Source organism: Polyodon spathula, chromosome 21 (assembly GCF_017654505.1).
Source record: "Polyodon spathula isolate WHYD16114869_AA chromosome 21, ASM1765450v1, whole genome shotgun sequence".
Taxonomy (NCBI): Eukaryota; Metazoa; Chordata; class Actinopteri; order Acipenseriformes; family Polyodontidae; genus Polyodon; species Polyodon spathula.
In genome coordinates, this window is record NC_054554.1 from 25,619,754 (window position 1) to 25,644,502 (window position 24,749).

The following is a 24,749-nucleotide window of genomic DNA, read 5'->3' on the forward strand; positions in this document are numbered from 1 at the left end:
AAAGAGTCAGCAAAGAGTCTGCATGGCATTGCAAAAGCCATGGCTAATCTGTAAATGCTTGTACAACAGCGAGATTGATGCACACACTAGCTATTTTACCTTAATACGCTTTAATGAGGGGTAACCCGCACTGGAGGTATGGTGCATGGAAAATAAAATGAGGATGTTTAGGAAAAAGGTCTGATATTTACAGCACTTATTTACAGCACTGCGCCTGTTATAAATTGAAATGCGTTTTTCCATTTGGTTCCTTCTTTTTTGGCATTATAATGTTGGTGTTGACCTGTTGTGTTGATTCAGCACAGATGAACCCTGAACCCTGTGTGCTCAAATAGACAGCATGTTCTTACAGGACAATGACATGGATTGCACTGTGTGAATAAATAAATACCAGGGCACCTTTCCCTTCAGTTGTATCACATGAGTGGACACCATGACAATCATCTTGTTTACCAAGCTGACCCAGAAGTTTATCAATGTGTCCTTAATTTACCAGCTTAAAAGACTAACATCTGAAATGTTTTTGCTATGTTGAACTTTTGCCCCTGAAATTCTCTGGTTATGAAAGTGAATCGTTTTCAAAACATTCACAGATTCCCCTAAGCAAGTTAGATAAAGAAAGCGAGTTCACTAAGTGCAGCTACATCCTCACCAAGTTAATCCAAAACAAAACTTCAGATAATTAAACAGCAATGGTGAATAGATCATTTACTATACTAAACTGCCCTAATAAAACAGATTATAAAGTAAACCAAGAGATAAACTAAATGTAATATTGAACAGTTAGGTGGATGAAGCTGTTGGATGAAACAGACTATTACTTTCAAAAGGGTCACACTATATAGAGGAATAAAAACAGTTCAAATTAAAGAAACGTTTTCAAGGCTTCCTTCACCAATCTGCTAACATAACAGTTTTGGTTTTCAAACTAACACAGCAGCACTCCCTAGAGAATGAACTAATTTTGCTTCATAAAGTCAATATGTTAAGCTAACATATTGAATTACACAGCGCTAATAATATGGCTTCCGGTAGACTTTTACAATATCATTTTTCTGTTCATTTTATGGTTTGTAGGTAATTGGGAGACATTTGACCCTTAGTTCAACAGTACAATCTGGAGCATCAGTCAGTTAAGAGCACCTGCTTTCATCTGCACCAGTTTTGCACGTCTGAATAATAATAATAATAATAATAATAATAATAATAATAATAATAATAATAATAATAATAATAATAATAACAGTGTGGCCTTCTGTAGGATGTAATACAATGTAAACATGATAGGCCATTTTCAGTACACCTCATTATACAGTATATCTTAATTATCAAGCACATACATGATATGCATAATAAACATTAGCTTTACTTCATTGTTTATACTTTGCTAACCTAGAAAAAGCATACACTGCTCTTTGTATTGGTAACTATTTCAAAGTGTTCAAATCAGCCACTAAAACCTCAGTTAATGTCATAGAATACTTCACTGTTTGGTTTTTAGTAATAAAGCTGCCTGGACATTCCTGGTGAACTCAGACTGCTTTCTTCTGCGTGCGCAGTGTTATGCGAAACATTAAAGCGACTCGTGTAACAAGTGATGCAACATTTTTTGTCTCGCACAAAAATATTTGCTTACTCTTGCACAACCTCAGCGCTTCAATAATAAATTCGTTTCATACCATAGGTCACATATATAAGAACTATGCGACACGGTGCATCATTGCTATCATTTTGCTGTAGTGCTGAGTCAATAAAACTGGTACAAACCTGTTCCACCCGGTACAGTACAAGCTCTCAGCCTCGCGTGTTTCACAAGGCAAAGGTAACCGGGGTTTGCGCGATCACTGTACTCGTGCACGACAGTGCCACGAAAGAGAACTGTCATATACAAAGTTTAGATTTCTGTGTGGTACAGTGGCGTGTGGTTTACATGGTTGAAGTTAAAAATTAATTACTTTAACTTAAACAATGATAAATTCTATACATTTTTATAAATATTAATTTTAACGCAGCTGTTGTACAGTCCTGTTTGGAATCATTATTATTGTTTGCACTTATTGAAAAATGTCAAATTAATACAAATTAAAAATAATAGTAAAACACGTAATACATTTTACAGTATTATTAGATTGTGTTTTATTTTTTTGCAACACAGTGCTACTGTGTTTCCGCGAGCACGCTGTGCTCCTGCAAGCCTCGCGTCTGGAGTTCTGTAAATGGCACTGCGCGCGTCCTGCCGCAGACACGTGGACGCGCTTGCCGCGCGTGTCTGACCGGCTTGAGCCAGAATATATATAACAAACCGCAGTGGAGAAAGAGACAGTGTGGAAGCGGCAGACTTTAGTGGAGGGTAGCAGAAAATACCGGCATAGTATATATATATATACAGGGCAGGAACCCTGTTGTTTTATTTATTTTTCATGTATTTGTTTCTTTTTTTTTTTTTTAATAACATTTATTATTTTTAATTATTGCGCTCCTTTTTTTTAACCGAGTTAGAATTTAAACAGAAAAAAAAAAGCTTCCGGTAGCACGTTGAGGTTTTAGGGTTATAAAATACAAGTTTACTTGTGTTGTGTCCAATTTTACTGCGTTATTCGTATTTTCACTTTCTAAAGAGGTAAGTGAATGGTGTACACGACAGGAACGTTAGAAAAGGTTAGCTGCCTACTGTAAAAGTATGTTTTATGTTATTGTGTTACACAAAAAGGCGAAAATTGGATATCTATTTCTTAATAAACATAATAATAGTAATGGTTATTGATATGATTTAAAATGCTACACTACAGTACACCATGCCCTTGTAGTGCACTGTATTGCAGATAACTGTAAATGCCATTATGTGGGCATCTTGATACCTTACAAATCCAGCCCTGCTGAAAGGAGTGAACTACACATGACAACAACGAGCTTTGACATCTCAAAGTACAGAAAGCTGGTTTCTGCAGTAAATTAGTCTAGGAATACAGATTGTGTTCTATTCAGTGAAATACCTCATTAACAGGGTTATTTGTAGTCGTGCCAGAGATTTTTTTTTTTTTTTTTTTTAAATGCCTTTCAATCGTAATTATGTATGTTATTTTGTTTGTGCGCAAGATATCTCTCTTAAAACCACGACTCTTAAGTTTATTACTTACATAAAAACAAAAGAAAACACTGTAAAGGGTATGGGAGAGAGCTAGCTGCCTACATTTCAGTTTTTCAGTGTTGTAACAGGGTTTATTATGGCAAATGCTTTAAAATGTTAGATAGAGGGATAGGCTCAATTGTTGTGTAAAACCTGTGCTAACAGGTTCTCATCACCTCGCAGTGTATGGCAGGATGTACTAAATCTCCAGTATACAGAGACACGTGTGGAGGAACCTAAGGCTTTTTTGTGTACATTTATATAAATACCGAATAATCCAAATATTCCACCTTGTAAAAAGCACAGGTGGCATGTTCCACGAGGATATAGAAATACTAGAGGAATATAGCGCCTTGTAAAAGGCATATTCCGACTATAGCGTAACCCACAGCAGACACGTAACATAGTAGCAGATGCTCACAGCAGTAAGCACGATGAGAAGACATAACTTTTATTAATGATTGTAAAGTCGTAAAACAGCTTGATGGCAAGAAAGAGAGATGTGTGGAAGTGTTTAAAGATGGCGGAAAAAAATCACAAAGAGGGATTTCAGATAACTGTGGATCATGTTCGTAATCGATGTAATATTTTAAAAGCACAGTAGCCTACTATAACGCAAAAAGCAAAAAAAAAAAAAAAAAAAAAAAAAAAAACAGAAGCGGGGCGAATCTATCAATTTGTCCTTACTTCAACCTTATGAATGACAGACTGGGTAATCGCCCCTTTGTCTTCATCGACCCGGTGTAGCATGCGAAAATGCATCTTGTGAGATAGTGCACCCTTTCAGCGCAGCCTTTAACATGTGCACGTTCCGCGATGAAAGGGGAGACATGGATGTGACACAAGTTACCTAAAAGGCATGCCCAAACTGGGATCTCCTATGTGAAAACTTGTAGAGTGTCTGTGTGCTTCCCAATGTCAGTACAGTCTTGAGGGAGGGTTAAAATTACATTCATGAAAAAGTACAATTTGTACCAGTCCGTGGCCCCTGTTTTGCGCAATGGGAATTACACGGCTAAGCGTTAATGGGGCTTAGAGAAAAACAAAATATGAATCCACTGGTATTAAGAGCGGAGTTATTCTTTTCCCAAGCCCTGCTTTAATATGTTTTTACTGTTTGTGTTTTGCAGGAACCAGAACAGAGAAGATGGGGTCTGTAGCCAGGGCAAAGGGGTGCCTCGGAGCCAATGTCTACACAGAAGTGCCAGACGGGGGCTGGGGCTGGGTTGTAGGTCTGGCCTTCTTCTTTGTGGAAGTATTCACATACGGAATAATCAAGAGCTTTGGGATATTCTTCCAGGACCTGATGATCCATTTCAACGAGTCCAACAGCAGGGTGTCCTGGATAATCTCCATATGCGTTTTTGTCATGACCTTTACAGGTAACAACCCGTAGTGTTCCTGTAGTAGGGTTACCTTGCGAAGCCACAGTCAGTGCACCACTAAAAACCAATCTCTTTAGCGACTACGAGCAATGCGATTAAGTTTGTTAATCGATTACTGAATCAGCAGTATAACGTACGGTGTAACTCTCACATTATCTTTTTAAGTTTATCTGATTTAAGCATTACAGCTTAGAGTAAGTAGCGTGGTTCTGAAAAATATATCGTTATACACCCCCATGTGTTGCTACAATTGCTCAAATAACATACCTGTAATTATTCATTTCACTGTTAACTTTTTACACTTGTGACTTTAAAATCAGTTTTTAAAATTGAGTACAACATACCACAAGCAACTGTTGTATATTTAGTAGGGATGGGTCAGTGTAGTTGAATATACGGCTTCACGGGGGAAAAAATCGAATTGCATATTACATATTCGAGTACACGAAAAAAAAGCCTTATATATTAGCTACTAGTAGAAGCAAACGCGCCTATTTTAACATGCTGAGGTTTGGTAAGTGTTAAAAGTAAGGCGTTGTTATTTGCATATTACATGTAAGGAACCTAATTAAATATACAGTGCTTGTAACAGCAAAAACCGTAAAGATGTTGTGATTGAAATTTTGTTGCTTTTCTAGCTAATGTTAACAGATCCCTGCTTGTTCCTCTGTAATGACTGACATAAAATAAATGCCTAAGCATGTGTAACATTGAAATTAGAAAGGTAATTTAACTTAATGATCAACATAAACACATACTACAACGCAGTGGCTAATAAGAAAATACTTGGAAAAGAGTAATTTTTTAACTCGGGACTGCAGTTCAATGTAAAACATCTGTTGACTTTGGAGTGGGTGTAGTGATGTCAACATTTGCGCCGACAATTAAAAGTACAACCAGGTTTGTTCCTTATTTTTAATAATTTACAGTATATTGAATAAACAAAGTAACTTGGATTCATCTGATGTCAGTGCTTAAATGGCGGGGGAGTTGTACTTGGTAGTAATGTTAAACTATTGTAATGTTGGAATGTATTTTCAGTTTTGGCCAAGTTACAATATTTGCACTATTCAGATTATTTTATGCATGTTATTATTTGTTTCAATTAAACAGATGTAGAATATTTAGGTTGCTGTATGATACTTGTTGTTTTTATTCTGAATACAGCAAAAAGCATTATTTGGTACTCTGTTTTGTACTGCTCAGCATTATGCTACTGGCTTTAGTTGGATAATATGCACGCTGTGATGAGGTACCAGTTTAACTGAGCTTTCATTGAGCAGTACGATCGCTGTTTTAATATCTGTATTCAGGTGTGCAATGATATTAAATATGATTATTTAGTGATGTTGTATTATATGTTCTTCCATGATTATAGTGCTGGTTCACATGTAAGTATTTGTTGTTGATACACACTGCCGCTTGTGGTTGTAGCCATGGTTACAGTTAGTAATTTGTAGCTTGAACAGACTTGCATCTTTAATTTATAAACTCAAATAACTCAAAAGCATGTATAAATCTTGATATATTGTACACCACTGTTGTTTAATACTGGAATTGAAAATTAATGTCAAATAAGAAATTGAAAATGTGTTTTGATGGTTCAGACTTTCAATGAGAAAACAAATACCCAGATGAGCACATTGCTGTTTACTGGGGATTTCTTGGAATATCCATAGTCCTACAATATTTCTCAGAATCAAGTGATAAAAGGAAGCCAGTTAGAACAACTTTCCCACGAGAGAAAAGTGTCTCCAATGATAAGACTGACTCCTCCTGTTCTCTGTTTGCAGCTCCCCTCTCTTCAATGTCAAGCACCCGTTTTGGTCATCGCCCTGTCGTCATGGTGGGAGGAGCACTGATCAGTCTTGGAATGATTTCATCAGCATTCGTAAACTCGGTTGAGCAAATGTACATCACTGTGGGAGTCGTTTCAGGTACCAATTCCATGCTAAAGAGGTGTTATTGGTGTTAATTTATTAACACCAACATTTCCAACTGTATTAGAAGAATATAGGCAAGATTTTTTTAAACTTAGTGTATATGTTATTTGTAAAACGTCATATCGGCAACAGATTTTCATGGCCTTTTTAGTGTAACCCCACCCTCACTCAACAGCTGCTGAAATAACTTGCAACTTCTGTTTTTTTAAGGCCTCTAGAACACCATTTTCTAGGAAATACTTTCCTACAGCACCACGGGTGAAAAAATAAAATCTGTTTTCCCCAGGCATAAAAAAATAACAGTGTTAACTCAACGCAGCATAATGGTCTACTGAAAGGCGAGGGCATTTAAATAATTCATAAGAATTGTGTAACGTGTTATTAAAAAATTGTTTTATTAAGATAATCATATTGTACAAATTCTAGCCGTGCTTGGTGCCATGTCCTGTTGATCAGTGAAGTTCTTGGGACAATTAGCAGCTAAATTACTAACTGTTTATGCACTGTATGCTAGATTTAATGACTGGCAAGTGTTTTTTTTTTTTTTCAGCCAACTAACACTAGAACCTCTCTTTTTTTCTTTCTGTTTTCTTTCTTAATAGAGTTCTCTTGCAGGGTTCCATCAGTTGTTACTGAGGACAGGACATCGTAACGTGGAGCAGTAGCCCAACATGAAAACGAGACCTGCGTTTGTAAAGAAATGTTAAAGATAGAAAGTAAAGGCACTGCCTTCCGGGCGCAGTGGCTGTCACGTTCCTCTCTCCTGTTTGTTCACAGGCCTGGGATACTGCCTCGCTTTCCTGCCTACTGTCACCATCCTCTCCCAATACTTCCAAAAGCGCCGATCCCTCGTCACCGCTATCGCCTCTACTGGAGAATGCTTCTCAGTTTTTCTTTTTGCACCAGGTAAGACTAACTGGCGACTGTGATATACAAGTTGTGAATGATAGAGCTATTGCACGTTACGTAACACTGAAATATCAATCAAAGCGAAACCTTGTTGTCACAGAGCCTGCAACAGAGAATGACATCAAATGAAAAGATTCATCAGTACCTACTGAATAAATTGTATTAAATACATTTATATTAATTAATTTGTAACTAAAACACTTAAAGTGGGATGCTGAGTTCTTTTCTTTACATGTAGTTAATATGTTATAAACGTAACTCTTCCATAGAGTTTAACATTTAACGTTAATGGCTAATTTTGGTTCATTTTTGTAAAGATCTTGGTGAACTAAAAACTGCCAATTAGTACTAGCTCCATCTAGGTACTTCACTGTAATTAAATGCACCCAAAAAATGTGTTTAAGCAAGATTTTTAAAACAGCAGTTTGTGTCTGAAAGAAAGGTAACTGTATAATATAAGGGATCATTGACCTTTGTTAGATTCAGCACAACAGTAGTAGGGAGATATGTAAGTATAAGTGTTACAGTCAACTATTTTCTTTCATTTTCCAAATTCTTTCGAATTCATCCTTCAGCCTTTACTGCTCTGAAGGATTACAGTGGCTGGAGATGCTGTCTCATAGTGATGGGAGTGCTTCAGTCCACAATCATTCTCTGTGGAGCTCTACTCCGGCCAATTGTCATCCAGACCAAGCAAGAGGTGGTGCATAAAACGCCGATTAAACAGACAGAGACCAAATACATGCTAGACAATGAGCAGACGCGCACATCGATCGACTCGGTAGACTCAGGTGTTCAGTCTTTATCTACCTCATGCACCAACATTGTTGGACGCAGTAAAGAGGAGGAGATGGAAATGGAAAAGAAGGAAGAGGAGACGGGAATGCTTCCCGGAGCCTCGGTGGAGAAGGAAGAGCCCTCAACACCACTTCTGAGAAACAAACTGCTGGATTTCTCGGTGCTCAAGGACTGCAGTTTTATTTGTTATGCACTGTTTGGGCTGTTTGCCACTCTGGGATTCTTTGCGCCCCAGCTGTACGTTATCCCACTCAGCATCAGTCTGGGCATTGGGAAGGACCGGGCAGCGTACATGTTGTCTGCCATGGCTGTGGCGGAGATCTTTGGCAGGATCTCGATGGGCTGGATGCTCAACAAGAAGCCCATTCGGAAGATCTACATTGAGCTGATCTGTGTCCTGCTGCTCTGCCTGGTGTTGGTAGTCTTCCCCTTTGTCCGTGAGTTCTGGGGGCTAATGGTCTGCTGCGTGCTGTACGGCTTCATGTTGGGCACAGTGGCCGCCTCACACATCCCCATGCTGGCAGAGGATGATGTGTTGGGAATTGAGAAGATGCCATCTGCAGTGGGAGTGTACATCTTCATCCAGAGCTTTGCAGGGCTGGCTGGTCCACCCCTGGGAGGTAAGAAGAAATACAATGCTATTTCCTTTTCTTCTAAAGGCAGTGGGAAAGTCTTGGTTTTACTGCATAATTATGAAATTATCAACCTTGTTTGGCCTTTTCCCAGCACTGAATGTACTTTTAAAAGAGCTAACACACATTTTTATTGATAAAGACTGTGCTATTGCTGCCTCTTCAGTCTGGATTTTCCCAGGCTTTAATTGAGTTATGTTTTCTCGATCTATTTTTACATGCATTTCTAAAACACACATTTCTAAAAGAATCAGAGCCACCCTTCTCTTGTTTTAATAGTTATGGCTGATTATTATTTTCACAGCTATAAAAACAATTGTATGTTTCGTGTATAGTTCTGGCATCACACAATTGATTCTGTTACTGTTACTATTCATTGCCTGGTCTAAAACATGAAAGAGAAACGTCAGGTTTTGAGGATTAGAGTCCCAGCTATTTATTTATTTTTCTTTTCAGGTTTCTTGGTAGATCTCACAGTAGATTATGGTGCTGCTTTCTATTCCTGTGCTGCTGGAATGGGAGTGGGAGCCATTTTCTTGGCTCTGGTACGACCTGCAAAGACTGGCCTTTGTAACAGGAGGAAGAAACAGCAGCAGAACTCCAAGGCTCCAAGCTGGGAAAATCTAACTCAGGATAACAAAATTGTTGTGGAACTTCCGGATGATTTCCTTGATGTTGATCTTGTTGCGGAAGAGAGCATTTTGAAAATCAATTCAGGAGACAGCACAGCCAGAGCAAAATCAATTTAAAGAGAGAGAAAAAATGGGACACACAAACAGACCTCGCACCACGAATCTAATGGCCAATATCACAAGCACTTGCCTTTTGTGTTCTGCATGCTTCTAATGTACTGGAAGTAAATAATTAAGTTAACACTGCTTATTTAAGAAAATGAAAAGGTGCAAAAAAAAAAAAAAAACAACAACAAAAAAAAAAAAAAAAACATTTTTTACACCAGTTGCACAATCTAGTAATTCTGAATGTTGACACTCAATTTGTATAACAAGTGCAGAATAGATTTATTTTTTATTTTAGGAAAATAAAAAATATAGGCCCTTTTTGCGCCATTCCTTTATTCCATGCAGACCATGACATTTCTGGTGTTAGGGAACATGAGTCCAAGCTGTTTTTCCATGAGGGCTTCAATTAGAATAGTTTACATACCAGATGTGTATATGTAACTAATCAGAACACCAAATCAGAAGAAATCCTAATGCTATGTTGCGGGAAAATTCAATTCCATTCGGGAGTGAAACTGTCAGTGATACAACTGGTTTCTGTTACATGTTGCATTCAAATAATAGTTGAAGTTTTCCAGCAGGACTGGATTAAATCCTCTTGATTGTGTTTATGTAGTGGCCCATATTCAGTAAAGGTACTATGACTATGAGCAAGGTTTGAAAGTATTAACTTTTAGTAGGACAAAAAAAAAAAAAAAAAAGTTTTAACAAGTATAAACAGGGAATCTTTATAAAGAGTAATACAACTCCTGAGTGAATCTAGGGGTTTTCAAAATAAGTTAGGCGTTATTTTTTATTTTTTTTAAAACTTCACTTAATAAGTGATAAAATACATAAACAGGCTGTTTTCTGTTGGGACTAAGACCAGTTTTAATGTTCATGTTCTTCAGAGTAGTCACTGGTATACCTCATCTGGAACCCATATAGCCTTAGGCTACAGTCTGTTGTTAGCTTGTTGAAAGATTAGTTTACATTAACTCTGCATTGATTGGACAGTTGTACAGTCTGTCTCTATCAATGTGTTGCAATCTCACTGGAATATTTATTCTAAACCTTGCTTAAATTGTAGCTAATTTATTCTTTTACAATTAAAATTGTTCTAGCTTCTTTGTGTAATAGTCTTTCTGTGTTATATATATATATATATATATATATATATATATATATATATATATATATATATATATATATAATTATTATTGGATGTGATGTGGGTACGAATTGCTACAAAGGATGTTGTCCAAATTATCAGTTTTAAATGTAATTTTGACAACACAACTAACAATTTGTTAAACAAGTACCACTATGCCATGAAACAAAACACAATACTGATATACCTAATACTATACACCAAAATGCACGTCTACCTTTTTTTTTTTTTTTTAAAAACAGCAGTTGGCAATCCACTGAAAGTTTATTTGAAACATTAGTACTGTTTTAGTGATTTTTGTTTACCGGTTTGTTTATCAGAATGAATAGATGTAATAAATGAGTCAGCATTTTGCAGATGTAGATACATGGAAAAATGTTCTTTTCTTTTTTAAAGTTAAAGGAATGTAAAACAGAAAACCTATTCCCAGATTTGGAATAATGCTGTAATGTTATCTACTCAGAAAGAATAAACAAAACCCAAACTGTTTTTAATTGTATGCTTTACTTTAAAAAAAAACAAAAAAAAAAACACTTGCATGTATGAAAATACTGTATATGTATCTTCTTCAAATGTGGTAATTTCTACATATTTCTGACCATTTCCATAAATGTTGGTTAACATCCAAATGTGATATCACAGCCCTTTCCACAAAGGCAGAGTAAAGTATTTACATTTCTTGCAGTATAAACATGTATATACTGTGCACAATTAAAGTCAGTTCATTCAATTAAACCTGTGTGGCTATTACTGCATAACTCAGGAGAAAGAAAATAGGTTGTGCTACAGTCAGGAGAATTGTTTTCTCTGGAGAATTGAAAAGCCATGTATTAGACAAAAAATGTATTTAGCTCATACTACATTGTGCAACACAAAAAAATTGCACACATTACAACAACCAACACATGTCTAAATCAGATCATCTTCAAGCACACTTAAGCATTTCAGAAGCCACTCCCTGGATTCTTCAAATGCTTTGGTGGGCTTGTGGGGTTTTGTCTCAGTTTCTCCCGTGTCTTTGCTGGTGACAGAAGACAAACCACTTTCTATCCACTGAAGTATGGCCTGAAAGAAAAAACAGGTTTTTAAAAAGTCCCCATGTGAACCAAGTACAACCAACGTAATGATGCAATGACTGTAACAGAAAATCATACCAAGTGAATCTAAACTGTAATAACTGACATTTCATAACCTTACCAAGTTAATCTGGAGTATTTCAATAGCTAAGGGATTAATGACAGCTGTACAGCTTGGATGGGATTCAAACACAGGATATCCTGATATTACAGGAGCATCAAACCACACTGCCTTCTTACATAACACATTTTGTAGCAAACAAGGGTGTGCTTGTCACAGTTCTGTCCTGACTATCACCACATGAACACGTAATGCATTTCGAAAAGTCACGCTGCGCAGATGTTAGCTTAACCACACGGTGGTACTTAATGGAAACCCAGATGACTCCAGGATTACAGGAAATAACTAAAAATCTATAAAACTTTCCAGTCACATCACTGTTGTCTGTTCTGCCCCCACCTCGATCCCTCCCTCCCTTGTGATTTGGGGAGTTGTTGTCCCCCTCTACCAATATTACTGAGATGTTGAATTTAATATACAGCATGAAGCCCAACGGACAGGAAGAATGTTGCCTGCCCAAATTGTCATGTTTTGGAAAAAAAAAATAAATAAATTCTGCGTATCTACAAACACATTACAGTAAGAAAACTGTACTTCACAGTTTCATACATACCTGGTATCTCTCTTCAATTCTGAAGCCGATGGCAGACTGCAGCTTGCGCACACAAATAGGGCAGAGGTCGAGGGGCCTGCGGTCCGATTCCTCGAGGTGGTTGGACCCCTGCATCACGCACCGCAGCCACTGACAGTGCTTGAGCCCGAAAATGTGACCAATCTCATGAGTCAACGTCTAGGAGGGAGAGAAATTCAGTCACCGCAAGTGTCCTGAATAACAATGCCACAATGAGACGGGCTATTCTTGTCCTCAAATTGTGTTGCTGCAAACTAAAACCCTTTTTTAAACATTTCAGAGGATTTCTATCACTATTCTACAGCACACCTTTATCTGACCATTCCTGAAACATTTCAATAACTTTTCATGATATGTAATAATAATAATAATAATAATAATAATAACAACAACAACAGATTTAAACTTTTGTAAACGTCTTTGTAAAGTGAAGCAATCGGACTGCCTGGTATTCTTTAAAAACAAGTAAGTTCTGCTTTCAGTAAATACCTCTTACCCAAGAACAGCTACTTAAAGCAATGAGGTAACAGATCTTGCACTCTTGTTAATTCTGTGTTTACACAGTGGTTTATGGAACACAGCCTTGTGACCAAGTCAGTGATTTCTTCACTAGCACTGCAGGAGAGACGATTCCTGATATCCAAGCAAGTTCAGGATTTTCCGTTTTGATTTTGCCAAAGCTGAATATAGTCAAGGGACAAAATACAGTAGAACAATATGGGACCTGTGTGAATGTTGCTGTGCTACCAAGAGCAGAGGAGGCCCACGAGAGACTGCACTTGGACACAGATCACAGTAGAACTCAGAAACCAGTGTGTAATTAAACACAATTGAGGGGCACTTCAGTAATATGTTTTACAACTGGTTTTCCACAGCACGATTATCATGTGTTTTGGACTATCTAATGTTAGATAAAGTAACTCAAGATTAGTGCCAGTCGGAGTCTATGGAACCAGTCCTGTGTTTTTAAATCGAATGGCTCTCACCCTGCAGGAGCGATACAGCAGTATGCTGGTTATGGGCGGGGTGTAGCAGTCACTGAACACAGAGTAGTCCCCAGGAGTCAGCTTCTTGGTCTTTTGCAGCCTGCCTTTGTAGTTACTGCTGTAAAAATTGTCGTCATATCTGGCAAAACTGAATATTCCCATCCCTATAAAGAGAGAGACAGAAGATAGCTCATTTAACTCAACCAGGAATTATCTGTTTGCATTGGATTATTTGTTTATTAGCAGATGCCTTTATCCAAGTTGACTTACAGTCTTGTTCAATTTCACATTGGACTACTGGTGGGATTACATTAACCACCCACTGGCACACATCTAAAATAATCAGTGAAATCTTGTAAATAGCACCTCTTCTGTAGCTAAAGAGAGACACTTGTTAAACAACAGTACCATCTGCTGTAGATGGAAGGTATTGCAAAACAGCTCAGTTTTATCTGATGAGTGTTTCGGAACACAAACTAAACATGCTCTTTTTTGGAGGTCCACCCTAACCCTAACCCTAACCCTAACCCTAACATGCCTGTAATCCCTTATTCCAATGATTATGAAGTAATTTTAATTACACAGCTTATACATTTTTTTTCTGGTTGCTTGAGTTACAAATATATTAACAACAAATATATTGACTATAATTTATATTCTAGGAATTGGCTATTTTAATTAATTTTGTCTGGAAACACATTTACCATTGCAATCTGATGTCAACACCCATGGAGAGTGAAAGGTTACAGCTGTTAAAGCATTCCTGTACATAATGCGAGGGGAATAGCATCTACGGTGTAATCTAATGTATATGTGAAAAAGGATCTGTACCACAGATTTGGGCAAATGATAAAAGAATGTGACAAACAGTTAATTTTTAGTGGACTACACCTGTAATGGCACTTAATGGAGAGAATCCTTATGTACCAAATGACAGAACTACCTCAAAGCATGGGGTCTACTCATTAAAATGGAGGTTAAAACAATGTGGCAGTCCTCACTGTATTTCCCTGTAACAAAGCATTTACTTGTCTGTTTATGAGACAACCGGCAACTAAAAGAAAACCTTGTCTAGCTACCTTCAGTTAGAGAGGCTTGTCCAAAGATAAAGTTCCAGGAGTCTTTGGGGTACAGGTCAGTCATGGTGATCCCAACAATGCAGAAGGCATCTCTGGGCTTTCTCTTCTTCAGGTAACGAAGGAGATCGCCTGCAGAGGAGCGCATAGTAGGAATATATAAATATACAGTGCGGTGTAGTGAGAGAGCAGGAATGGATATAAGACTCCCACTGCATAGAGCTTGATCCATTCCTGGTTTTAGTGCAAGTTTAATAAGACACACCTGACCTTGTTACCTATACACTGTGGCTAATCAAGCTTGCAGTAACCTGGAATAGGTGAAACTGCTATGGAACAGGAGTCTTATTACCATCCGTGGAGAGCTGAAGCAGGTCTCGGCTCTCACCTGCGTGTATCTGCAGGTTGTGGGAGTTGGTGTTGACCCGGAAGGCACAGGATGTGTCGGACACTGGGACTGGCTCTAGCAGCCTCACCGCCAGGCCATAGTAAAACGCCTTGCAGTATTCCTGCAGCCACGCCACGTATAGCTGCGTGCTCTCCTCCGAATCCCCGAACGAGCCTGGGAACACACACACCTTGAGAGGCAGTCTTCATAATCAGTCCTGAAGATTTTACACCCTCATAGCTTCACTGCTTAACTCCAACAACGTTTAAGTCTCTGCATGGTGGGATCTCAGAGCATGACTCACCAATAGACTGTATGTAGATAGTGTTCCTGCCTTTGACGGGGGTGCACCGGTATGGGTTTCTGTAGAAATCTGCAAAGTCCTGCCTGGGCTCCGGGTGTGAGTGAATCCAGTCCGACTCCGAGTGCAGTGTGATGGGACCGAAGAGCACGCTGTCAGGGTGGAACCCTTCCTCCAGCAGTCGCCGCTCCCCGGGGCTGTATTTCTGGTAGCTCTCCACCAGGTCCTGTCTCTTGGAGACCAGGGCAGCCCGCAGTGTCTCTTCAGAGTGCTGGATCAGCTGCATCTGAGTGTGAGATACAGTTCACCTGGGTCTGTGTCAAAACCGCCATTAATCCAGTATTTTAACCAGCTAGATTAAATTATATGATGATGTTTAAACGTTTCAAAAAGGATCACACCTCAAGTTAATTGTCTGTCTCCAGTTTAAGTTTTAAAAAAAAAAGCATGTATAATTAATGGTAAATGTACCTCTATTTGACAATAGGAAAACAGTATCATCACGTCGCAATTGACTGCACCTGTACCAAAATCTCACAGAGTACCACTTCCTAATACTGGCCCAGCTTTGGTGCGGGTACATACCACATTGTGACGATGTACCACTTTCTAACATTACACCGGAAATGCTTTGCTTATTTAACTCCACAGTACAGTTACTACTCTTAAAAAGGCAAAAGGTTAAACAGAACTAAACATGTTACACTCCATTTTGTATACCAACGCATCATTAATCTAAAGCAATTGTGCACTAGTCTTAAACCGGTTGTATATTATGTATTTAATAACAGTCGACTATGCACTTCTCTGAAATATGTCATATTAGCATGCACAAAAAAAACATAGTTTAATAAAAAGCAAACATTTACTTGCTGCGCGCTGTCTCTTCTTGGGGAAAACGACACAAGTACCACCCCTATTCGCAAGAAGAAATTTCTATTGGTTTAAATTGCTAAGACAACCAGCTTCTGGGTCAGACTGTCAAATCAGGGAGCATCTGAAAATCAGTATACTTCTAGAACTACGCCGCTGATGTCACTTTGCCACTAATAATAATACTAATTAATAATAATAAATGTAAACATTTTAAAGTTATTTCCAAAAATACTTAACTTTTATTCACACAGAGTTCGTTGCTACGTTTCTTGTAAATAAATAAAGTTGTGAGATGAACCCTTACAAATAGGAAGTCACACACTACATTTAATGACAGGTTTCCGCACACGGGAATACTTAAAAGCAGCAGCTATTTTTGTACCCTTACAAAGCTTAGAAGGTCTGATTGTGTATGATTTATTGGAAACCAGATTAGGGGCACTTTGTCCATTACCGACCTCACTCACTCGAAGCTTTTTGTAACGCGGAAACAAACGATCTTATGTCAACTACTCGCGCGCATGACCTCAGCTTTGTACTGGGAGGGTCACTTTTGTTCTAGGTTTTGGTTGGCAATATTATATTGTGTTCTCTCCATTATAACGATAAATACTAATAATAGAAATAAACATAATAATGTTTCCCAAGTTAATTCATTACTGGGGTAGAAACTGAAAGACAACAATTTGCCACACCGTTCGGTTGACCTCTTTTGGAATGAAAATGACTGGTTTCCTATCAGTACCTTTCCAGTTCACCAAGTTATAACTGCAAACACGCAATGTATACGGGTATAGTGTAATGCAATGACGGTGTCCTGGTACAGCAGAGCTGTGCTTCTCACATTTACTGAACGTTCATTCGTGTGTAGAGCAGGTTCACCTTCACATAATAAAGTCCTCTTCAGGTAACTAAGTGTCAGGTTACACCACGGTGACAAATAAGACTATCTGTTGGCAGTTCTGTGTCAGTGGGAAGAAAGATAACTTTTTAAATTTTTTTTTTTTTTTTTTTTTTTTTTTTACATAGTACCTACAGATAGGTTACCTCACCCAAATTAACATTGGCTAGGCCAAGATTAGGGTCAATTGAGGACTGTGAAATGAGCAATAAAAAAAACAGACAAAGCATTGAACAGTGTTTTTGATACAGTGCCATGGCAGTAGCCATGATTACAAGTGTATTGTCATACCAATAGGTATGTGAAGCATGACACTATTTCTGCTGGTGCACCATTTGAACACATGACATGACCCATCATACCACTGTAACAGCCACTCTGCAACAAGAGCCTGTTTGTAAAGAAATTGTATTGTCGTTGTAATGCTACTGCTCTGTCGCCATGCGATCATTTGGATGCATGCTCAAACAATAGCACTTTAAACAGAAATTCTGTGTCAAAAAATTCCTGCTCAGTTTCTCAGATGATAATGCCTCTGGTCAAACAGGAATATAATAACATGCTTGTTGCGTTCTAAGCACTGTCTGCTTTTCAGTGTTGTACTGAACTATGCCAACTGTGCGAAGTCAAGATATCTTTTTTGTTGTTATAGTGGTTGTAAAAACAAAGGAGAGATAAAACATGAACACGCCAACTCCCTCTCCTCCATGTTGTTCTGGTTGCCTGAATTCTACTTTTTCACATAATCTCACAAGTAAATAAGAGGAAGGAAGGTTAAAGATTGAAATCGACACACGCCAGCTGCTCATAGGCACGAGAGTGGAGAGCAAGAGGATTATTCAATTGAAGGGAGCCCTTTCTCTGCATTAGCAACACTGGTGAGGCCAGCTTAAATACATCTTCATTGTTATCAGAGAAATAAAAACAATTAGGGATACTGATCAGTCAGTTTAAAACACCAGTTAAAAAAAAAAAAAATCAATAAACAGTTAAAAAATGCTGCCACTTTCCCAGTTTGCTACCCTCGGCTGGTATATGGCTTGCTTTGAGTAATGATAGATTGACTTTCTAAGGGTTTTGACTCTGAATTTGCATTGTGCATGACTAATGCTGCAGTTGGTCTTTGTTTTGTTGTGGTCACAGCATGGAAGTGAGATGTGCCCCCTTCAAACATGCAGTAGTTCTCAATGGGATCCCATCCTGATAAAACAATACACAACCGAATTGATACTGCACCACTAGTCCCTGTTTAGCATCTCTATAGCACCTTTTCACATCGGTCTGAAAGACCTCTAGGGATTTAACCTTTAGGGGATTACATCAGAAGTAAACAAAGCTTGCACTTAAGGCATCTGCTGAGGAGGTCTCAGTAATAGGCCTTGCAAGTGTGCTGAAAATGCAGTTCGAAAAAAATAAAAAAATAAACTCAACTCAGGAAACAGCGTACTGAAATGCTAACATTACCCAAGCTACCGACCGCAGCATGCACGCATAAGTCATTATGAGCTGATCACATGACTTCAGGAAGCGTGGCTGTTGTTGAATATAGTTTGACAACTGAACTACCAGAAAAAATGAATAAAAAACAGAAATTAGCCAAGAAAGAAAGCAAGCCCTTCTACTGTATATATTTCGAGGTGAACAGAGTTAATTACTCCATTTTTTTACTGGTTTGCAAAAATATTAGTCAGTATTCAAAAGCACACCTGTAGCTCAACACAGCTTTGTGTGTTGCTGGGCATGCAGGAAAAGGAAATGCTGATTAACTGCTATATGTAAAAGCCTCTGCACATTTGCTATTCTGTCTGTTATACAGTACAGTGTTGGGGAGTAACACAATGCATTACTGTAATCCAAATACATTTTACAGTAGCTTGTAACTGTAATGGTTCCTTTTTCAGAAAAGTAATGAAATGTGGTAAAAGGTAATTCAGGTGAAAAACTAAGTTACTTTTTTAAAACAAACAAACAAACAAAACAAAAAAAAACATAGACTATGGTTAATTCATAATGTGGAAATCAAAGTGTGTTTCAACAGTGCAAGTCAAACCCTATGAGTCACATGAGCAAGCTTTTCATCTGATCTTGCTAGAAACTTATCAGAGAAGGGAACAAGAGAGTTTGAAAGCTGGATCTTCAAAGAAAACTGAGCTACAGCCTGAAAAACACTACATCTGTAATCTATAAACTGCTGAGAAGCAAATATTTGTAACTAATAAGTTACTGTAACCAGTGAGAATTTTGTTCAAGTAACTTGTAACTAATCTGATTACTTTTTAAAAGTACCTTCTCCAACACAGTTTACTGTATTATACCTCTGCTGCCATTCTACTGTTGCATTAATTAATCACGCAGATTTGTATTCTTAGTAAAAAAATACCTTCCATTTTTCATGAAAGGAAGTGCACCAGGTTTTGTGTCCTGTCTGTGTCAGTGCAGGTGCTCAGAGTGCACAGTTATCTCTGTTCTTCGAATTGGACATTGTTCCATTGCACCTGTTCACATTCGAGAGGGCGCAGGAGTGTAAACAGAACTGCAGGTGTCCACAATATGCAAAAACAGGACCCTGGCACACAATTGAGAAGGGAAACATGCAAAATGATGCAAAATCCAACCTAACAGTTATTAGGCAGGGCCATCCATGGAAACCAATACGTTTTCAGAGGAATGTTTTCTTAGTGCTGGTTTTCATTCTGGGGAAAAAAGCAGAACAGGATTTTTTCTTATTTCATAATTCAATACTTGAAATTTTGTTACGCCCATGTAATAGGCACTGTTCTCATTTTGTGGCAGATCAAGAGATTTCAAAAGAGCCTTTGAACTCTCTTATAAACCACATGCAAAGCTTGGTACTAGCTAAAAACAGCTTCTCACTTAAACACACTTGTTTTTCTAGATTCTTAATTGCCAGAGATTCACAAAATACAGATTTATTTGTTTTCCCATTTATTACAGGTTGTATTTCTCCAAGGCAACTAAAAACAAAGTCTCTATCACTTATTGCAACTAAAAAACAATACAAACGATCAAACATTCATTCCATTCTAAAAGGAAAATGCTTAAGTGCTCTGCACATATGTATATACAGAGGAGGCACATTTCCTACACAAAACTGAATACAAAAAAAAAGGTTAGTCATTGGACAACAGTTCAAGTATAGTATGTAGCATATTCATATTAACATTTTATGTTTTCTGACATTGTTTTACTGTATTTAACCCCTTCTCAAATTCCATTCCTGTGTTCTGAAAATCATTTGACCTTTGAGAACCTGAATTACTTAGACTTGCAGTTGTGTGTTATCAAGACAGACATAGAAATGGGCTTGAAAACAAGCAAGGGCCTATGGAACCAGTTTCAAGTTTCTTTCTTTTAATTGAATACCTTCAGCTCTTTTCCTCGTTGATACCCTTGCAGTGGTTGAGGATGTTATCCCAGATATGACAGTTCGTTATTTGTGTGGTTTTCGAAACCTCTTATGTAGTTCTGCGATAGCAAAATATGAAGGTGGTTTTGTATCTGGGATACAGTAAAGACATAAAAACCACAGTAGATTTTCATTTATAAAATAGCTCACTATTAAACTACACATTGGTTAATAATCAAGAGTGACCTCAAATACAGTACACTTCCCAATAAATAGGGACGCAAGGGGATAAAAAAAGCTTGGTACAAACTACTCGACATTATTTACAAACTACAGTTGCTTTCAGAAGGGTGAAGATATGCATTTTCCATCAAGGAATTAAGTTTAGATTTTAGGGAAAACAGGAAATTCCTGTGAGAAAAAAACAAAAAAACAAAAAAAACAAAAAAACTCCAGACTGCACCAGGATATTCAAGGGCTTTTTTGCAGAGTGTGCAATGTAACAGCATGAAAGCTGTACAAACTTACAACAAAAGAACCATACAAGCACTTAACTGTTTTCAAACAGCAAGGTTCTAAAGATTCCAGTTTGAATCATTTACACTTCTGCAGGTGCAGCAAATATCCTGCAAACTGAGCATAAACAAAAACTGGTACATAGCTAAACCTGATCTTAGAAAAATTGTGTGTATGTGATTTTGCATCTCAACTTTTTATTTTCTCAGCTGATCTAGGCTACCAATAGTTCCAGTATCTGTGAATGGCAGACATTACACTTGCCATATAATAAAGTTTACCATATACAGTAATGTTTTAGACTTTGAATGTGCCCAAATGGATCATCAATTCCAAGATTTGAGAAGGAATCTCCATTGCAAAACATTAGCTTCAAATGCTGAAAGTCGACAGTTTTTATTGAACCAACATTGAAAAATATACAAGTTTCAAAGGCCACAGAGATTTTAGAAGATTTAAGAAAGTGTAGATTGTTTTAAAAAGAAAAATAGAACTTTTGAAAATCAACTTTTACCGTTCCAAATCCTTTCTAAAATAAAATCCACACTATTTCTTCTCAAATCCGCTTGTTTATTTTCAACTTTCCACTTTTAACTTAAACTTTAGCCATTTCTTCTCTGAACCGAAACAGCTAACATTTGTTTTAAATAAGTTCCAGATAAGATTCTTGCATAAAACTAATATACCAAATGTTGCTTCAGCTTACTTATCATGCACCAAGTCTTTAAACAGCAAACATTGAATTAGTCCCAGGGATGGAAATAAGACTTTTAATGCATAGCAATTTCACCCACCCCTAGTATGAGCTTGATAAGCCAGTGTATTGGTAACAAGTTCAGGTGTGTCTCATTATACTCCGTGAAAACCAGGAATAGGTCAAATTGCTATGCAATGCGAGTCTTCTTTCCATCCCTGAGACCAGTCATACAGTTTAATTTTTCTACTACGATAAAAATTACTCACCTGTATGACCTAGAAGTACCAGAGTAATCACCTTGTAGGTGAACTTCATTTTGTTTGTCATCACAAAACATAGTTTTACATCAGTATTACATAAATAGTCAAGCCCTGGTAAGTGAAAAAAAAAAAAAAAAAAAAAAAATCATGCATTCATTACTAAGGCATTTGGTCCAAGTGCTCAGTAGCTAAAGGCTATGGATAAAATCATGAATTTATCTCATGGATCATTTTTGCATGGATTTGGCAAGCATTACATAGACTAAAATGAGTCATCAGGAGTATCTAAACACACACCTTGCTTGTCATTATTTAACATTTGTTTTTCTTTATTACAACAAACCAGAGGCAACAAGAATTTACTGATGCAAGTAGACAACCAGAATGGCCATTTATCATGTTGAAGTGACAACAATAATCTCACAAGTATTTAGCATTTAGTGGTGGGACAACATGTTGCTGCCAAAACTCAAATGGCACTACACAAGCCATATGACAAAGTGGATTCCTGACAGTCTCTTTCTGTTCACAAATCTATTACACTTCATCCTGCAGCGTTTTCAGAAAAGGTCAAAAATGAACACAACCTCAACACGTTTGCAGGTTCTTTCATTTAGACATGCTGCATCCATCTGCATAGTGAGGTATTTAAAAAAAAACACACACACACCAGCAACAGCTATGTAACAGGGAAGGGAAAAAAAAGCCATCAAGCATTGTCTTTTCTCTTGGTCTTTTTATTGAAAAGATGGAAAGGGGTAAAACAGAGCAGAGAAGTATGTTGGATGCTGAACCATTATCAATATTTTGCTGAAGAAAGACATTTGACAACCTTACATGCTACACTTTCTATTCATGATGCCCCCCCCCCCCCAAAAAAAAAAAAAAAAAAAATCGAACAAAAAAAAAGATATATAGATATCAGAAGTTCTGCATAGAACATATTTGCACAAGATCTAGAGGTTTGGTTTTCATCTAATGGGGCATAATTTAAGGCAAAAAGAAAAACCTGAAAGACTGATGGGACTCATTCTCTCAAATGAGTTTCTCAATAGGAGGTGAAAACAATGGTAATTATAGTTGGCAATGTCATTTAAGTTATTTCCATTTCTATTTAAAAAGGATATTTTGCATGCCCTTAGTCTGTTACAATTCGCCATACAAGTTCAATAATTTGAAGACACACACTGAGAATTTGGCACACTCACACAGAAAAGGATTGCATTTATAATTTGTATTTTAAAAAGCTGCCTTCTACTTCAAACCGTTATTTTTTTTTTTTTTTTTGTCTTTCCTTCAGCATAGAGGCTTGACCGAGCAGGAACAGTTTCTGGAATGCACCAGAGAAATTGACTATGGAAGGGTCCTCTTCACTAGCAATAGCACTTGCCAAGAAGCTTACTTTAATTTTATATTTTTACCAACAACCCCAACTTTGGTCCAGACAAAATATGCATCTCAAAACAGACCTCAGGGCTTGCACTCTGAATTTAGGCTTAGAGACAGAATATCCATGTGTTAGTGCGGCCAAGTCAGTGTTACTTTGGGGGTGCAGCTTTATTCTTAACGCTTCCATCACAGTTAGAAAACATGCCTGAAGTTAATTTAAATCAAAGCACCACTACCGAAAAACTACAAATAATTGCTGGGTCTCAAATAATCGCCTGTCTCCAATACTTGCGAAGTCTGCAGGCAAATATTGTAAATAAACGTCGGGTCTCTGTCATTGCCCATTGAAGCCAAGCAGCTCGAGTGTAATGAACTGCTAATAAGTGACAGCGATGAAAGTGACTCTCAGGATGAATAAATAATAGAACACACTATTTAAAGGGAGGCCTACATGTAACACCCATTTGTTTAACGCAGTTGTTACATTATTAAAAGTTGAATGATTTTAGGCACGCTGAAAGTAGGCCAGACACAAACCTTTTGGTGTATTTTAACGTGTTTTGTTGTATTAATGTACAAGTTGAGATGAATCAATAGATTTTTTTTGGAAATCACTCATTGCTTTTATTGTTAATTTCTAAAAACATTTTAGAAGTTTGTACTGTGCTGGAAGCGTAGTCTTTAGGCCTGTGTTCCTATATCTACAGGGCTGTCTTTCAGTGGATTTAATTGTTATTTATTACTATTAACAGTAGATGTAATTCTGTTTTTAAATACAAATTCGTTCTCTTGTTGTTTATTTTCCAACGTTTTTCATACCGTACCCTTGTTAACCAGTACACATAAAAAGACCATAATAATACTTTCGCTTTATACTTGAGGGTGTACAATACAATGTAATTGTTATAAAACTATTACTTATTCCCCACTGACACAACCTTTTAACAGAGTTGCTGGAATGTTTAAATTGAGTTACGATGTTGCTACAAGGCTGTGTGTGTTAGCGGCTTCTCAATGACCGCATGAAGCATGTCAAGCTAGTAATCCAATATAAAAAAACGCTGGTCTCAAATAATCACCGGGTCTGCTGGCAAATATTGTAAATAAACGCCGGTGGCATTTAAAGTTTTACAGTATATTAATTTTATAGTTATAGTAGTTATTTATTTAGCAGTTACAGTACTGCTGTATTTATTTTTTCTATATTTCAAACAATTGTCAACATTTTAAAATGGTATATAGGGCTTTCATGTACGATCTTCCTTATGGCCTAGAGCTAAAATAATGCAAATGACATAGAAAATGTACAACATGTTTTTGCCATGGACTAGCATCAGTCTGTCAATGCTTTAGTGGTGTGTGTGCGCCCTGATCTGGCATGCGTACAGATGCAATGTTAATATGAGGTTGAGACGATGCTTAAACATTGAACTCAACTTGTCAGTTAGGCAGCCTTTTCTTTTTTACTCACAATCACAAGGCCAGATAGTCACCCATTTGTTCAGCACTTGCTAGGCTTGAATCATTTCCAATATCCACA

At 37.4% G+C, this 24,749-nt stretch overlaps 2 protein-coding genes across 4 annotated transcripts; one reads left to right on the forward strand and one right to left on the reverse strand.

Annotated features, from left to right (window-relative positions):
• Window positions 1-2,449: 2,449 nt before the first annotated feature.
• LOC121296296 (monocarboxylate transporter 7-like) lies at window positions 2,450-10,640 on the forward strand. The gene is made up of 6 exons (XM_041221679.1): window positions 2,450-2,620; window positions 4,258-4,509; window positions 6,306-6,449; window positions 7,233-7,361; window positions 7,940-8,782; window positions 9,251-10,640. Exons 2-6 carry the CDS (start codon window positions 4,275-4,277, stop codon window positions 9,541-9,543), a joined length of 1,644 nt encoding a protein of 547 aa, XP_041077613.1. The 5' UTR covers window positions 2,450-2,620; window positions 4,258-4,274; the 3' UTR covers window positions 9,544-10,640.
• A 559-nt stretch (window positions 10,641-11,199) lies between these two features.
• Window positions 11,200-16,182, reverse strand: LOC121296728 (archaemetzincin-2). 3 transcript variants are annotated; one of them, XM_041222505.1, is made up of 7 exons: window positions 16,073-16,182; window positions 15,207-15,511; window positions 14,903-15,076; window positions 14,518-14,646; window positions 13,439-13,602; window positions 12,435-12,611; window positions 11,200-11,749 (listed from the first exon to the last, which is right to left on the reverse strand). In XM_041222505.1, exons 2-7 carry the CDS (start codon window positions 15,487-15,489, stop codon window positions 11,594-11,596), a joined length of 1,083 nt encoding a protein of 360 aa, XP_041078439.1. In that variant the 5' UTR covers window positions 15,490-15,511; window positions 16,073-16,182; the 3' UTR covers window positions 11,200-11,593. The 3 variants fall into 3 exon arrangements, with proteins under 3 accessions (XP_041078439.1, XP_041078438.1, XP_041078437.1); XM_041222504.1 differs by having other exon boundaries at window positions 15,207-15,489; window positions 16,073-16,180; XM_041222503.1 differs by lacking the exon at window positions 16,073-16,182 and adding an exon at window positions 15,675-15,999 and having other exon boundaries at window positions 15,207-15,489.
• Between the last annotated feature and the right edge of the window lie 8,567 nt (window positions 16,183-24,749).

Bases quoted from the DNA above. Each gene is read 5' to 3' on its own strand.
- LOC121296296 (XM_041221679.1), top strand. From the start codon at position 4,275: ATGGGGTCTGTAGCCAGGGCAAAGGGGTGCCTCGGAGCCAATGTCTAC. The intron at 4,510-6,305 runs GTAACAACCCGT...CTCTGTTTGCAG, and splicing joins TTTTGTCATGACCTTTACAG to CTCCCCTCTCTTCAATGTCA. The intron at 7,362-7,939 runs GTAAGACTAACT...TTCATCCTTCAG, and splicing joins AGTTTTTCTTTTTGCACCAG to CCTTTACTGCTCTGAAGGAT.
- LOC121296728 (XM_041222503.1), bottom strand. From the start codon at position 15,704: ATGATACTGTTTTCCTATTGTCAAATAGAG. The intron at 15,490-15,674 runs GTACATTTACCA...TCTCACACTCAG, and splicing joins TTTCCTATTGTCAAATAGAG to ATGCAGCTGATCCAGCACTC. The intron at 13,603-14,517 runs GTAGCTAGACAA...CTCTCTTTATAG, and splicing joins ACAAGCCTCTCTAACTGAAG to GGATGGGAATATTCAGTTTT.